The sequence below is a fragment of the Pseudopodoces humilis genome, chromosome 8 (assembly GCF_049639895.1).
Source record: "Pseudopodoces humilis isolate 2021_Gansu_Grassland_sample_001 chromosome 8, ASM4963989v1, whole genome shotgun sequence".
NCBI classification, from domain to species: domain Eukaryota; kingdom Metazoa; phylum Chordata; class Aves; order Passeriformes; family Paridae; genus Pseudopodoces; species Pseudopodoces humilis.
Window position 1 is genome coordinate 5,415,007 of NC_142207.1, and position 16,412 is coordinate 5,431,418.

At 38.7% G+C, this 16,412-nt stretch overlaps 1 protein-coding gene across 2 annotated transcripts in view; it reads right to left on the minus strand.

The window, feature by feature from the left end:
- Window positions 1-5,908: 5,908 nt before the first annotated feature.
- SPOPL (speckle type BTB/POZ protein like) overlaps window positions 5,909-16,412 on the minus strand; it is a 33,224-nt gene continuing 22,720 nt past the window's right edge. Inside the window, exons 6-11 of one of the 2 annotated variants that reach the window (XM_005519599.3) lie at window positions 15,496-15,673; window positions 15,345-15,400; window positions 13,684-13,806; window positions 12,313-12,455; window positions 12,175-12,228; window positions 5,909-10,126 (exon numbers count right to left, since the gene is read on the minus strand). In XM_005519599.3, the coding sequence (XP_005519656.1) occupies window positions 9,982-10,126; window positions 12,175-12,228; window positions 12,313-12,455; window positions 13,684-13,806; window positions 15,345-15,400; window positions 15,496-15,673 (699 nt within the window). In that variant the 3' untranslated portion in view covers window positions 5,909-9,981. Of the gene's footprint in view, window positions 10,127-12,069; window positions 12,229-12,312; window positions 12,456-13,683; window positions 13,807-15,344; window positions 15,401-15,495; window positions 15,674-16,412 lie in introns of both variants that reach the window. The other variant, XR_001331270.2, reaches the window with a different exon arrangement.

The window sequence follows — 16,412 nt, forward strand, 5'->3', positions numbered from 1 at the left end:
ACCATCATCACACCAGGCTCTTCCACGTGTCTCTGTTCAAATCCCTTTTCCAGGCTGCAGAAGGGTACACATGATGTCAGCACACAGCTCTGGGGACAAGCACCAAAGAAAGATTCTCTTCCCTTCCAAATTATTTCTGCAGTTCTTCCCAGGAGCAGTGAGAGTAGCTCTGCCCCCACCCACTCAGGAACAAGTTACTGAGCCCAGCACTCACAGCACAGCCAGAATCTCTCCCCTACTGTCACTTCCCCTAACCTACCTATTCCCAGCAGCTGATACCTGGGGAGGGGACACAAAATAAATTCTGCAAGGTGCAAATGGGAAAGAATACTTGGCTTACCATGTGAAAGGGACACCAAGTCCTTCCAGCCTAAATTCACTGGAAATAAAAGCACTCATCACCCTCTGCTTACTGATTATTTGATGAATCTTCTGTTCTGAATATTTGACAAAGATGTAAAAGAAACAAATGACAACATATCAAACGGCAACTGCTCCACTGCTCGCTCCTACTGCCCTGCTGGGGGGCCCTGGGGTGGGCAACACAAGCCCCCTCCTTCACCCCCAGCTTCACTATTTAAGCCCAACTTGCTGAATATTTAATAAAGTGCTTTTGGCAGCCCCACACACGAGTGCCAGCTGTGGGCAGGTGAGCAGTGGTGCCTCGGCTCCACCCTCTGCCTCCTCCAGGGCAGCATTTCCCTCCCAGCTGTTCAAACCCTATGGAGCTGCAGGAACAGAAGCCAATTCTCACCAGGTTTAGCCCAACAAGAAGCAAGTTAAGATTACAAAACTATGATAGCACTACTACTGATGGTTCTGTGGCAAGAATCTCTGCATACAGCTAAATAAAGCTTATTTTTATTACTGATGCTGTCCCAGTGGCACTGAACATTGCTGAGCCAGCCCGAGGTTTCATTCTTGCTTCTAAAGAATGAAGAAAAATATTCATTCCAGGAAAAACTTCTTTCCATCCTTGGTAATTCATGCAAAAACACAAACCAGGTTTAATGTTGAAGACAATCTCAGTGCAATAGCACCCTCCCCTACATATTTTTATTCAGGGGAATCAAGAACAAATATTTAGCTTGCTCTCTTCAAACAAGCAACAAGATTATGGATTCTTTTGACAGCACTGACAAAATAAATACAACTGTTCATAGTATGACTATGACCAAGAGTGTTGATATGAGTAATTATTAATCAAAATGGGTGCAACTTCAAAATGCTCTTAGTTTTATACCACATGGAGTACCCTCAAGAGCTGACTATTAAAAAAAAATAACTGGTCCTTTAAACATACCTCCTTTAAAGTCATAAAATACCTGCACTTTTTATCTTTGCTTCTTTTTCTAGCTGCCCAGGATATTCCAATACCTTCTTGGAAAACTGCAGCCTCCTGCTGAGTGTGTACCTTGGTTACCAAATGAACACATTCTCAACACCCATACTATTTTTTTTTTCAGGATAATTCTTCCATAAATCCTGTTTTTATACTCTGCTTAAATACTTCAATTACAATTTGTACAGAATATTCAGAGGTGAATCTCACTGGGGCACACTGCCCCAGTAAACACCACACATTTAACTGGGTGGCAAAACAACTAGAATGAAGTATTTATTGATTTAAAAAGTAGCTGAAACTGCCAACACTCCGTTTCTTTGATGAAGTGTATCTAAAGAAAAAAGATTTCTAGAGCTACCCAAAGAGATGCTAATTTCAGACACACAGACCCCACCACTGTTGCAGGCTCCCAGAGCTGGGGAAGGTTTTGGGGTTGTTTTAATGAGTCAAATGCTGGACACCTGCAGAGCAGCATGGAAAGCCTGAGCTCCTATGCATAAAGAAAAGCAGTGACTTTCAAAATCTCCTGCTACTGAATTTAAACACAAATTTTGTATGATTATTTCTTTAGATAAACCCCTCCATGTGTGCATGTCAGGGGTAAAACAGAATTAATTACAACATAAAGGAGGCATACAGAGACTCAAAACAAACAAACAAACAAACAAACCAAAACCAAGCTCTGAAGAGCAGATGCCCTCCAGGATTTACCCAGTTTTACCAAACTGAAGCTGTAAATCTTTCTCAAAGCTGATGCAGGATGAGTTGAGCTCCTGACAATAACTTTGTACCCCTACATTCCCTACCTATCCACTAAAGAGAAAACATCTTTACAGGAAAAATTGAAGACCTGGGTTATGCCCAAATTATTTACGTGGAAAGAGCGAATTAAACTCCCTAATGCAGCCATCTTATTCCCTTGTTCAACTGGAAATACAAAGCTGAAAATCTGAAAAACCCCAGCACCCTGAAGAAATAACAGACAAACCAGCCTCACCCACATACACAAATCTGTATTTTTTTAGAAACACTGGAGACTGAATATGCAAATTATAAGAATGTATTAATTATCATTAATCATTCCTTCACAAAGACTAGAACTAATTGGAGAAATAATTTGAGAAAATTGAAGTACATGACAGAAAGCATTAAGATTCATTAAGTTTCAATTCTCTGGTCTGTCAGCTTGTCAGAAGTAGATGCCTGCTATTCTAGCACTACTGGTAAAATACTGAGTATCTTCCTAATCTAGTACACAATTTAACCCCTTTTATAGCTTGTTCTGAGATTAACTACATCTGACACTACACATTTTTTGCTAGAAGGCACTGCCACAAGGAAATTTGCATCTCCATTTCTTTAAATCAGCAAAATTGAACTTGCTCAAATTTCACTATAAAGCATTTGCAGGTTCACTAGTTATTTTGTATTTATTTACATTTGAGAGGTGCCAGCACACATTCAAAAATCCCACCAAGAGACAAACACCAAGGCATTTGAAGAAAAAGCTTCATTAAAAAAGAAATCCACCCTGCTCCATACCCACACCTCAAATTCATCTTGACTGGAACAGCCAATAAATATGCAAATATTTTATGTCCTTCTATTCGTGGTTCTGCAATAATCCTCCTCATCTGAGTTGGTACAAACTCCTGGTTGAGCACAATGACCCCCAGTCCTGCTGTGAGGGAGGAATGAGGGTTTGGCAGTGTAAGAATTGCCTTGTGTGTGTGACAAGAGCAGCCCATCTGCAAGAGGGACAGGATGCACCATTTCATTGACATTTTTTTTCCTCCATTTAAAAACATATGGTGTGGGCTTTACAAAGAGCACCACAGCTCTTAATCTTGGGATAGCACAAGTACCAGAGGCAAGATTCAGTCTTTGCTGGAGGCAAACATTTCAGTAGCAGACTTCAGTAGCAAGAGTAGGTGGTTTGTTTTAAAGTTTCAAGACTCAATAAACACAGCTGGGTTAAAAAATTGTGTACGTAATACATAAAGTTAATTTCAAAGCTTACAGGAAAGTCACCAACTTAAAAATGAAAAATATAAATAGTTTATGTGGCAATTAAGGCTAAAATAGGTCAGCCTGAAGTTAGGGTGAAATCTTAAAGCACAGAAGCTCCATTAGAATGTTTTTGCAATACGCTTCAAAATTTACCTTTTTTAACTGAAATGGCTCAGTCAACTGTGCAGGGAGAAACGTGGGAAGTCACAAACTGTAACTGCTTAAAATGCAGCACCAGTTGTCTCCATTCTGATCAGCAGCACCAAGTCTGACATGGTGTAATTTATTTTCTGCATGACTATCACTGCCAACGCATGAAACATGCATAAGTTGGGCAAAGCAGAGATTTCCACTCATTATACACGTACCCTTGATTGAAACACAGTACCTGCATGAAAATATTGCTATGCTCCAAACTCTGCTAAGAATGCAAGACAAAAATGTTGGTGTCAGGTAACATTTTCAAAGAAGGCCCTGCTCCCTGCCTGACAGGATGATGATCACCAGGTATTGCTGCAGCTCTGAGGCTCCTTCAAGAACACTTTAACCAAGAGCTCAAAGCACTCCTGGTGCCTTCTCTATAAGCCAAGGCCATGGAAATTCTGAGGTGTTTTTTTCTTCCTGAGTCTCAAAATTGCAAGTTTGTTTCTGTTCTCTGTACTCGACTTATGAGAAGCCCGATTTTACACTAAGAGCACCAACTTCACATCCTGTCTGAAATATAATTTATTGACACCCCCTGGAAAGCCATTCCAAAGCACTCAAGAATTCTCTCAGCTGAGCCTGGGTTGGGTTTTTTTTTCCCCTTGGTGCAGTGCTTGTAATGGAAAAGCAAGTCCTTTGCATCTCACATCTGAAATGCTTCACTCGACTCCTTTTATTTTTCCCAACTTTCTCTGAGAGTACAAAGAAGGAATCTTCAAAACTGACAACAAAAAACATATTCTCCTAGTGGAAGATTGCCAAGAAGTTTGCAGAAAAATAAACTGTTCAAGACTAATTTTAAGTGGCAATTAATAGCATTTCCTCCATTAGCACACTATCACAATGTTAAGTGCAAAGTTATTTGTGTGCAATGGAAGCAGCTGCATCTTTAATCTAATTTACTTAATAAACGTGGCAAGTCAAATTTGTAGTGGAATGGGTAATAATCTACCTTGAATAGTAATTGTAACAAAACCCATCTAAAACACAGAAAACCATTAATACTACGAAGTTTGGAGTAGTGGCACAAAGACTCACTTTAATCAACTTTAATTTCTCACCTGACTGCTCAGGCTGCACTCAAATGCTTCAACATCAAACCATCCTTTCAGCACAGGGCAGGACAGGCAATTCGGCACAGCAAGAGATGGGTTTTACTCTATTAGCCTCCATCACCCAATTGAGATTCAATATTTGAGCTTCCCCCTTTTAAAGAAAGGGCACATACACAGGAATGGACCAACACTGTAAAACACCTTCAACAATATTCAACTAAAATGAGAAAAAGTTTTCTTCGTGTGCTCAGTTTCCACACAAAAAACTGGAATTTGCTATAGAAGAAAGAAGGAAAAACAGGTGTTTTTTTTTAAATCAATGCTCAGTGAATTAATTCTGAATAACAAAGAAAACTTTTTATGATGACAAGATAAACAACTGGGAGGAAAACCATCTTCAGAAAGGATAATATAGCCTTCTAAAAAAAGAAATAATGAAGTTTAATATTCTTTTTTTTTATCTGGAATTTGAAGTTCAGATCAGACATTTGGATTGCATAAATAATTCTGATACCACTGGCAGTGGTAAGCAGTCCTGTTCCTCTCAGAGGTTACTAAACTGTGGGGATGTGAGTTATGCCATTGTTGATACAAACCCCACGAGGAACCTTAGACTGGATCATTGTGGAGTTAATTAAGGGACGCATGTTTTAAGCACACCTGGAAAATTTTGCATGTACCTACCCAGACACACACTTTTTTATAAAATAACTTACCCTGACATCATCATTTTCAGGAGTGCAGCATGCCCAAAGCCACGTACACAGAGCAGTCTATCAGCAATCCCACAATCACTGCAAAGTATTTATAACCATACTGAACCCCTGTGCTCCCCCTACAGATTCCTCTTACATACCACTTCTCCTGTAACAAATGCCAACAGCATTCCTGCTGGATGTGCTCATCAGCAGCCTCTGCTCTTTGGCAGGACAAAGGATGATGGTTTTTGATGGTGGGTGGAAGAGTAAAGCAGATTTCAAACCCACCAATCCCATCTTCGTTATCACAGCATGAACTCTTCTTCCCACCAGTCCTGACAGAGTCTGTGTAAAGGGAGACACTTCTCAGGTAGGCAAGTTAAGCTGTCCAGAGCTTTAAAGCATCAAAAGAGAAAAATAACCAAGTTAATGGAGATCAGAGCAAGGCTGCAAGATGATCCTCCCCAAAAGAGGCTTACAAAAGCACAGCAGCATATTTGACACCAGACTGACAGTGCTGATAAAATACCTTTCTCAAAGCAAAGGTAGCCATTGGGAACAAATGCAAGTACAGACAACAAATAAAGACAGACACACTCTGTATAAGTAACAACTTTATTGTAACTTGATGTGCTGAAACGCAAAAATATTTTCAGCAACAAGGTACAAAAAGTATTTCACCATTAACATCAGCTGATAAAAAAAGGCTGGATGGTTTGATACGACTGTTTACATATCTGAATTCTCTTTACCATTTCCACCCCAAAACAGATCCAAGTCATTTCACTGGTTTAACTTCTAAAATAGGACTCATTGATCTTAAGCCTTCAAAAACCAGGTTACAAACACAGTGAAGTTCCTTGCTAAACACTTGAAATAGTGAATTCCCTTTACAAACATAGTCCATTTACTGTAAGCAGAAGCCACGATATGAGACTGAGTGTCTTGGCTAGCTAAGGAGCTAAGCTCTGCACTAAATAAGCTATTGACACCAGACAAAGAGGACAGGTAACATTCTATTTGTCAATTACAAAAAAAAAAAAAAAAAAATCAGTTAAGCTTAGGAATTTTAAATCAACTGTAAAATTCAACAGAATCTGACAACATTTCAGGTAGCAGTACCTCACATTTGCAATTCACTGCCTTCTATGAAACACAGTTTCAAATACTGCACGCGGCTTTTATTCTCCCAAAGGAGAAGCCTTGCCGTGAGGATTTAAAAGGAACACAATCTCCATGTAGGTCTTCTACTGATCTCCTGTGCAAAGGTGAATTTTATACTAAATATTCAATGTTTAGAAAAACATCAGAACTAAAGTAACGTTGTGTCCGTGATTATCACGTTTTGACATACACTTATCTTGTAACAGCAAATATTATCACAATTTCACAAAAATATACCATTACTCAACTTGTATCTGTAATACTTATTTCACTTGTTTGTGTAGTTTGTACCTCGGTGAAATTGAATTTAGGAAGCAAGAATCAACATGCAACAGAGGTCAAATGTAACTTGAACTTTTCCATCTCGATTGTGTACCAGAGTATTCTTCTTCACCTTTAAAAATACGTTTTACAAAGACCTTGCACCCTGTTAAATCCCTTCATTGCAACAGTTTCTAAAAAGGCACAATGTGTTCATACTTCTGCATGCAGTAAATGGACTAGGAAATAAGGATTATTTATTGAAGCAACTTCCACCCAAAGCATCTCCTTAGGAGAGGTTTGAATGGAAACAAAAAAAAAAATATATATATATATAATACATAATAGCATTTTAACAGCAAATTGAGTCCTTATTTTTAGAAAGTCACCCTTGACAAAAACACCACACAGTCACACACACACACACGCACACACACACAGGACACATGCAGGGTTCTCCCCAGAAAAGCATGGAAGTGGTGGTTCACATCTATCTGAGAGAGTAGTGTTGGCAAGCCAAAACATGGCACCTTCATACGGCATTTTCCTAACCTGGAGGGAAAACTAGGAAAAACCCCCAAGATTTCAGCCTGGAAAAACCTGACCATTGATTATGGGATCGTTCCTGATCTGCTGCACTTCCAACTGAGGCTTAAAGGGCAAGTTCTTGAGGTGTGGGGAATGAAACTGAGCTACTGAATCCAAAGGGGAAGGTTGTAATTGCCAATGTCCTGTTCCAGTGAGAACGCTGCACGCAGGTAATTAAAGAGGTGAATAATTAGTGCACTCACTTAAGAATACAGCAACTGCTTTACCTTCTTCTCAAGATCTGAGAGAACTTGAAAACATAAATAAATAAAGTCCAACCTAAGCAGATGGATCAGCAGAGGGCTCTTTCCTGTTAGTGTAACACACAGCTCACACTGCCTGGCTCCAGGAGGGGACACTCTATGATGCAGATGATAGCACAGTGTCTGACATTTTTTTGGTACAAAGTGTGCTATTAGGCTTTAATAAAAAAATGCCTAGAAATCCTTAAGCTTTCCATCTGATTACTGTAAGTTGTTACAGAAGAACAGGCTGGGCAATCATTACAGCATTAAATATTCAAGTCACTTTGCACGTGAGCGCTGTGAGTTTTACAGTGATGAGGATGAGGAGCTGTACTCCCGACACATTACACAGTGCAGCAAAAACATCACGATTTTGGAATAAACAAACACATTCACCTCCTGTTATAGAGAATGCTTATAAGACCTTATCTTAGATAAATATTTAAAAATTGATAAATCCCTGTAAATATGAAATTTGATACCTTGTCAATTATTTAAATTTCCAATTTTACACTTTAGCCACCATTAAGATTTAATTATAGGCTAAGAAAAAAATTCATGTTTAGAGGTTTTAATCTATGAAATTGGACTGGGAATTTTTTTTCCAATTTACCTTTGTAAGCAGTTTACTAGATGCCAAAGTATAAAATTATATATTCTTTCCTCTAAAAATTTCATTCAGAGCAAGTCAGATGAATGTCAATGAAATGAGGATTGAGAAACAATCTGAAATTCTTCCTCTCTCCTCCCTGCACGACTTTTTTTTAATAGGCAAATTCAAACCCTTATGGAAAGACATTTATAAATTAGCTGAGATCTCCTCCCATTCCCCACTGCAAAACCCAAGTCTTCCCCCCCCCAAAAAAAAAGAGAAATACAGCATATTATCACTATTACAGTAAACTCAATGCAATAACTCAGGGAACATTTAGAGTGTGCACTACTGCAGACTTTTCCTCCCAATTGTAAACAAAGCTATCAAACACTGAGGATGTTGATATTAAAGCTAAGGTTCATATAATAAAGAACTGGCCCGTGACAAGCAGTTTACAAATGTTTCATCCTTTTCACATTATGCAGAATTTCAATACCATCCACAATGCTAGTACAATAACTGAAATGCAAGACTGAGCAAGTCTCTGCTTGCAGATACCATCTGACATTTCAGGGAAATACTCCTCGATGTGTGCACAGCCTCCCCAGGTGTTCGTGGGAGCCATGCACGTACGTCAAGATGGGAAAAATCCCCTCGAAGTTTTTACCATTCACATGCCTTTTTCAAATAAGCGAAAATATTCTGTTACTTAAATATGAAAGCTCGCAATAGCCACCTTCAATTGGGTCTTAAAAAGACATGCCTTTCTTTTCTAACAAAACTAAATCCCATGTGGCTGTGGGCATCTTAAAATGTATCTAAAAAGTTAAGCCACAATTACCTGTACCTCATTAATTCATCAAAAGCAAAATATATATGTACCACACAACATACAAAAGTTACACATTAAAAGTGCATATTCAGAATCCATTTGGCCCATTTCCTCAATTTACATTTGGTCATTCTATGCATCCTTGACTTTTCTATGAAACCATACACTGGGATATATTTATTCCATATACAACACTATTCCTTTTCACAATGAACTCTTTCACCTCTCGTTCAGTTCTGCATTAAATGTAAACTAATGATGGACCATTAAGAAACACAAGCAAAAGGTTTATTCTGTGTTTCTTTTCACCGCTTGGACAGCTTTGACACACACACAATAAGCATTACAAACTGTAATGAAAATACATTTTTGGGCCAAACCATTGCATATTTGCCCCCACAATGAAAAATAAATTATGTTCAAAGCAGTATATTGCCATAAATAGCCTGTAGGCATTTGCTGAAGGTAAACAGGCTCTCCCTATATTTAGCACTTGCCTAGGGTACATGATGTGCCTGTGGTTCAAGTGCTTTTGAAGAGAGGCCAGTCAAAACCTTCCAGTTAGCACAGGACCAAACTATAATCTTTTTCTTTTCTCTTCTGAAAATAATGGAAGATCCCTTTCAAAAATTAATCTTCAGTTATCAGCTTTACTGCATTATGGAGCTAGTGCAATCCTGCAGAGCCAAGTCAAAAAGACAAGGCACATTAAAAAATAATAATAAAAAAATCAAGGTACATTAGACTATATGGACTAGAGAGTCATTGAAGATAATTTAAGGCCTTTCAGTGAATTAGAGTAATCAGTCTAATTTAAAGCTGAGGATTAAACCATAAATTATCCATCTGAAAAGCAAACAATAGGCTTTTTCAGCTTCTGTTCTGTGGACAAGGATAACAAAAACTCTTGTTATGGTTTGTGAAAACACCTCTGGACAAGGAGGAGTGGAGTCAGTCCAATTTCTCTAGAGTTCATGGAAGATTTCAGGACTGTTTTAGTCGCTTGCGTGGAATGCCAAACTGTGGACACTGTGCAGACGCCAGAGCGCGAAAGGCCTCGGCTACTAAGTGAGGGTGGGAGTGGATCATGGACTTCCAGCCTGCAGTTTCCATTATGTCTGTTGCTTGGCTGAAAACAGAAGCATTAACAAGAGTCACACAATTTTACAAACCAAATGCACAGTGGAGAAGAGCAGGCAAGGCAGAAGTGCTGCAGAAGGGCAGTCAAATATTGTGGAGCAGACTGGGGATGCCAGTGAGGGTGCCAACAGAGAGAAGCAGCAATTTGCAATTTGGGTACAGAAATACAATCAGATTTGGGACAAAGGGTACTTGTTCTGCCCTACACAGTACCAGCCAGACCTCAGCTAGAGAACTGTGTCAAAATAACCACCTTGAAATTGTTCGGGAGAAACAATAAAGAGGAAAACTAGAAGAAAATGAGGTCTAGTGCAGAGATTAAAAGCAAGGGAAGACACAATAATCTCATTACATAAAAGGGCATGCTCAATTTGGGGAGAGAGAAGGATGACAAGATGAATCAGCTGAAACTGCAGCAAAAACGATGCAGTTCATCTCCTAGAAAGAGCCATGAAGGCAGATTAGCTGGCTGGCTCCAGACCCCTTGACTGGGAGTCTGCAGTCTCAGTACCAGTGGAGAATACTGAGAATATTCACTCTTTTTTCAGTGCAGATGATGGGCAACATTCAAAATAGCTTTCAATGGCCACTGCTGATTTTTAACTAACACAAAAGCAACAACAGATTTCACCAAATATCACATTGACACCCAGGAGATTAAAAACAATATATTTACTCTATGTATGTATTTACTTTTGGGTGAAATAATATAGAAAAAAAGCAGAAAATTCACTTTGCACATGAAGAATATTATATTGGTTGTGCTGCATGTCACACTGACACAGAATAAATTTGTCATTTGGAATTAATATGGGTCAGTCCCAGGTTCCCATTGCTCTGCATTTTCAAAAGCCTTTCATGAGCACCCTCACACTGTTTCAGGAACATTATCAAGCATGAAGTTATCGGCTGACCTCTACACCACATGATCTCTAAAACACCTTTGGCAGATTTCTAATGCAAGTCTTTCATCTGCTGCTGCAAGTTAGGGAAGGTAAGGGCCTTGAGAAACAATACCAAAGTTCAGACTCCTCAGTGCCTAGAGTCAGTAAATTAAGCCAGGCCCTCTCATATTATTTCCCTGAATTACTGTAGATGTTTTAGCTGAAGCAAAGATGACCAGCATGTTAACTAACAAACATTCAAGACAGAAATCAGCTCAGGGACTTCCAAATCATTTGAGAAGAAATACATCAAGTAGTTACATAGTTATGATACTGACTTATCTCTATTACTGGTATTTTACTATTTACCTTTCACCACCCACTTCTTTTCCACATCATGCTCGATCACTATGCCTGTGGAACCTTTTTTTTTTTCAAGGAGAAACGATAATTTAAACTAAGTGGTACAACACAGCCTTTAAGTTCTCTGGAGATTCTGATGGTAAGAAATAAGTGCTTTGCTGCCCTTACTGTTTGAACCTACCACCAGCTATTCTGCAGCTGGCTGTCTTCCACTCTGTGATTCACTTGAGCTGCTGCAATCAGTGCCAGAGCCTGAGCCACACAGTCTCAACCTATTTCCAGTGTAGGCAGGAGCCCTTAGAGTCAGAGGGACCTGACTGACGAGTTGTGTGGCCTCCAGAGCACTTGTGCTGGCATGTGGGAAGATGCACAAACTCATCCCCAAAGGCAAGACAGCAACTGTCCTCCTTTCTGTGGAGCTACTGCAGGCTCAGACTGACCCAAGCAAGTCTCAAAACCACACTGGGGTTATCACTCCTCCAGGCACAAACCTGGGTACTCATGGGAATGGTTTTCTCTATAAAGGCTGCTTCCATCATCTCACAGCACTCTGCCCCTGGGAGAGGGAATGAAAACCTGCTATTGTTAGGATCTCACACCGGACAGCAGTTAACATTGCCTGTCATTTAAAGGGGGAGTCACAATCAGAACTGGGGTAGCATCTGCTGAATCCTACTTTACTTACAGTCAGTGACAGGCCTCAGTAGTGTGGAAATGAAGCAACAGTTCTTAAGATCTGCAGTCTACTTAGCAGTGTTTGTACAGAACATCGTGGGGCAGGGAAACTTACTTGCTATTCCAGTTTTTCCCATCTTTACACCCAAGTTGTCTAAGAACACTGCACCTGCAAGAGAGAAGTGTGCTAATATTGCAAAAGTACACCACGTATAAACAGAAATATATTTAGAGTCTCGTAAGTATTACTTGCCTGTTAATAAAGTCTATTGCTTGTGCTTTTAGCTGTTCAGCGCTGTGCAAATCTGCGAGGATAAGAATGTCAGCAACATTTTCTACCGAGAGGTTACTACAGAGTGCCTCCTCACACATCACCTTCAGCCGTTCCAGTGCATACTGCAGAGAGAGAAAAACTGCACTAATCATTCCTCAAACTCATTCCTTCTGTCCTCATCTCTACACTTCCTAAGAAACTTCCAGCCAGGCTTGGTGCCACCCAAGCTAAACATCAAGCTGTTTCCCCACAGGTACTGCAAAGCACAATGTGCTGCATGAACACTTCTCAAAGGTAACACAGGCATTACTTGACACAAACTACTTAAAGACCTTGCTGACAAAGTTCTTATCAAAACAACGAAAAGTAACTCATTCAAAAGTTTGCATTTCACTTCAGCTTGGTGAGGAGGAGGAGCAAGGAACCAAATCAGCATTGAACAGGCTCACATCTCTAAGGGGCAAGAATTGATACAATGGATACATTGATTTAAACAAATTTAAGTTTAGCCCAAACCCATTTCTGAATTTCCTTATTTCCCTCATACCTTTGATACAGCCTACAAGAAATTTGATGGAAAATAACTGCATTCCCATATTACATTCTGCATGAATAAACTGTGCTTCTTTTTTGAAGGATGTCACAGTCTGAACAGGTTTTATTTTTATTTTCTGGTATTGCAGACAATCATATAACTCTACCTTATAACAGTCTCTACATTTATCAAATATGCCCTGAATCAAGGCCAGCATTCAAAAAAACCCCTAGTTGCTGAGCTGCCATAAATCCTTTAATTTTAAAAATCATAACTGAAAAAGCATTTTGAAGACCTACAGTTTTAAGACTAGACAAGATCCAAACAAAGAAGAGATGAAAGATTAGAACTATTACATTTTCAGGGAAGACAAAAAGATGAAAGTTCTATAGTAGCAGTACTTTAGAAAAGTACTTTAGGAAAGCACAGTTAATTCAAGAACTTGGATAAATCTTCTTGAAGAAAACAAAGATCTAGTATACATTTTATTCAAAACCAATTTTCCAAATAATATTAATGGTCTCCAATTTCTAAAAAAAAATTGGTACTAATACCTGAAATGCTTCTCTTTAAAAAAAAAGATTTATCAGCCTTCTACTGCTAAAAAATGTCTGCTCTTTCCTATCTCACTTAATTTCTCATGCTTCTCAGGTTTTAAAAAAGCAAAATATGTATCAAACATTCTAAATAAGATTAATAAATAAGAATAAATAAATAAATAAATAAGATCTAATAAAATCTAAAATAAGGTATTTTTTTCATCACCATTCCCCAAGCAAACACCAGGTTTGGGAACTTTGGAGTCAATTACTTACTTTGTCTGCAGCTGCCAACAAATTGTCAGCCATTTTTTCAAGGTTTGGTGCTTTTCCTGTGTAAATGAATCTCATCATTTCTTTAAAAACTTCAGGGTCTACATCATTTATTTCTACACGATTCTAGTAAAGAAGAAGAAAAAAAAGTCTTTAGAATTTAGCTACAATTTCAAAGTGAGTATTAAATATCATCTGCATGCATGCTACACGTTTTCATTCACCATACATCATACAAAATCCTTACAAATTTAAGGTAAGATTCAACAATGTTAAGCCGAAAGCAATCAAAAAAGCTCTCAGAAGTTAGGTAGAAATCAGCTGGAAAAGCTTCAGCAATAAAAAGTAATTGCAATTTTTTTCCTAGAAATGCATATCTCTGGAGTCTATCACACAGACCCTACATAAAAGTCAAGACAGTTTCAGGAATATTTAAAAATGTTTCCAACACAATGTGTTTGGAATATCAGAAGTCAGAGCAGCAGACAGAACAAATTGAGCCTTTCTTGGCTCAACTTAAACTGAGTCAACACAGCTCGGAATCCAAAAAGCAAACACGCAGAACTGACATCACACAGCTGAAGATTGCCCTAATACAACAGTGGCACTGCAAGCTTAACCAATCCTGTAACAGCACTCCCTGTAAGCAACTAATAAAGTAGGAAATGATGTCAAAGACGTAGACGCAAACACCAGACTTTTGAATGGAAATGCCAGGCACAGGAGATGTACATGGTCTGGTTTCCTGTCAGTATTTAGGAGTAGGGCTGCACTGGAGATCCACTGCTAACATGAAGGCAAAGGCCTGGCAAGGCACATTACTCCAGCTGTGACATGCTTGGATTTCTTTCAGAACAGGAACCTCAATAAAATGCCCCCAATATTCCAATTCCACCTGGGACAGTTTCCAAACTGGACAGGTGCTGGGAAGGAAAGTGACCCTCAGTTGCAGCACAGCACCACGTTCACCTAATGCGTTTGTGCACACAAGTGGCATCCTGCAATTTTCAAGACCAAATGATGATCATCTATCATAGCCCTTTTGTTTTTGATTAGTTCCTCACCTTTTCATGGATTCTGCCTATAACCAACCCATTTTGATAATTCTTCTTCAAGAAAGACACAAACAGCTCCTCACTGTGGGAGACATCAAGTGCATAAAGCAGAAGCAGCACTCTGCTGATTAAGTAACCACCCATCCAAAACACTTACACAGGTCAAGTGCCTACAGAAGTGAATGAAAAGAAGTGTTCCACTGCCTGAGGACCTAATTCCAGTCCTAATTCACCTCTTGTTTCTTGGTTACCATAAAAAACACTTTAATGCTCTACAGCAAAACCTCAATCAGCAAAAGTCAATCAGCTGATAGGGAGATACAAACTGAGGCACAAAGGGTGCAGAGATCACCAGGTCAATACACCAGTAGCTAATGTTTAAAAACACTATCTAGGGCAGATACAAGTACCTGAAAGAATGCAAATCCTCCAGCACCTCTCCACTCTCTACACAAATTCCCTCAGAACTCACCAGGAGAGGTTCCTCCTGCCTTCATGCACCGTAAGAACCCTCATCCTCCTCAATCTCCTCTATCTCAAGTTTTCTGCAATGTCTTCATCTTTCACAAGGTACAAGTATTTACACATAACATTTTCAGTGAAGCTTACCTTTTTGCTTTCCTCCATTTCATGTTCAAACATTGCATTAAAAACTGGAGATCGTGCTGTATCAAGAAAAGTAAATATTAAATAGAATCAAATTTTAAACTTATAGCAATTTAAATTACAAAATAATAGCATATACAAAAGTAGAAAGTACCTGCAAGGACAGATTTATGAGCTTTGAATTCTTGTCCTCCTACATAAAAACTGCAATCTGTAAATCTTGTTGTTTCCCAGAGATTCCCTAAATCTTCTGCTAGTCGACATTCAGGTACCTTCAAAGTGTTTGTATTAGACTGTCCTGATATATTTACTGAGTCTTGGACCACGCTTACCTAACAGAAAATCACAGCAAGACAACTCCTTCATAACTGCATGCCAACAATAATTAAATCACAGTACCTATTGCTAGAATTCCAACAATTCCAAAGCAAAGCAAAAAACAGTAAATCTTCTGGCATTAGGCCAGAACCATAAACCAGTGCTTTACAGTTTACTTTTAAGCAACATAAAACAAATAGGTCTTACTTAGAGACTAATATTGTGTACTTATCCAACCAAAACAGAGAGCACAATACCACATGCCACCTAACAGAAATGCCAAAGTAAATAAGGACAGATACAGTTCTTGGAAAACTAGTGGGAACAAAAACAAGTTAATGCTATTTCAGAGTTGAATTAACAGGTCAACACACATCTGAGTAAAATACACACAATATAAAATTCTATGCAGATCATCAGGATTACATGGTTAGAGAAAAGTTTCAGAAGAACAATTCATATAATTTTTCAATAAGCTATCCCTTATTGTACTGGCAGTTAAGTTTATATATAACCTGCAGTGTGATAATGCAAACTAAATGCACGAAAGAGCTCCTTCATTATTTCATTTTCCTTAGTCCAGGAATCACAAGTAATTGGTATCCAAACAAGATTAAAAGCCATTACTTTCAAAATACAAGATGTAGCAGGTAACTTCAGTAATGAAATGCATGCTCACAAGATCTAACTTCTGTACAGAACCAGTTAAGAAAACTGAAACATGTACATTTGAAGTGAATATTCTGCCATTAT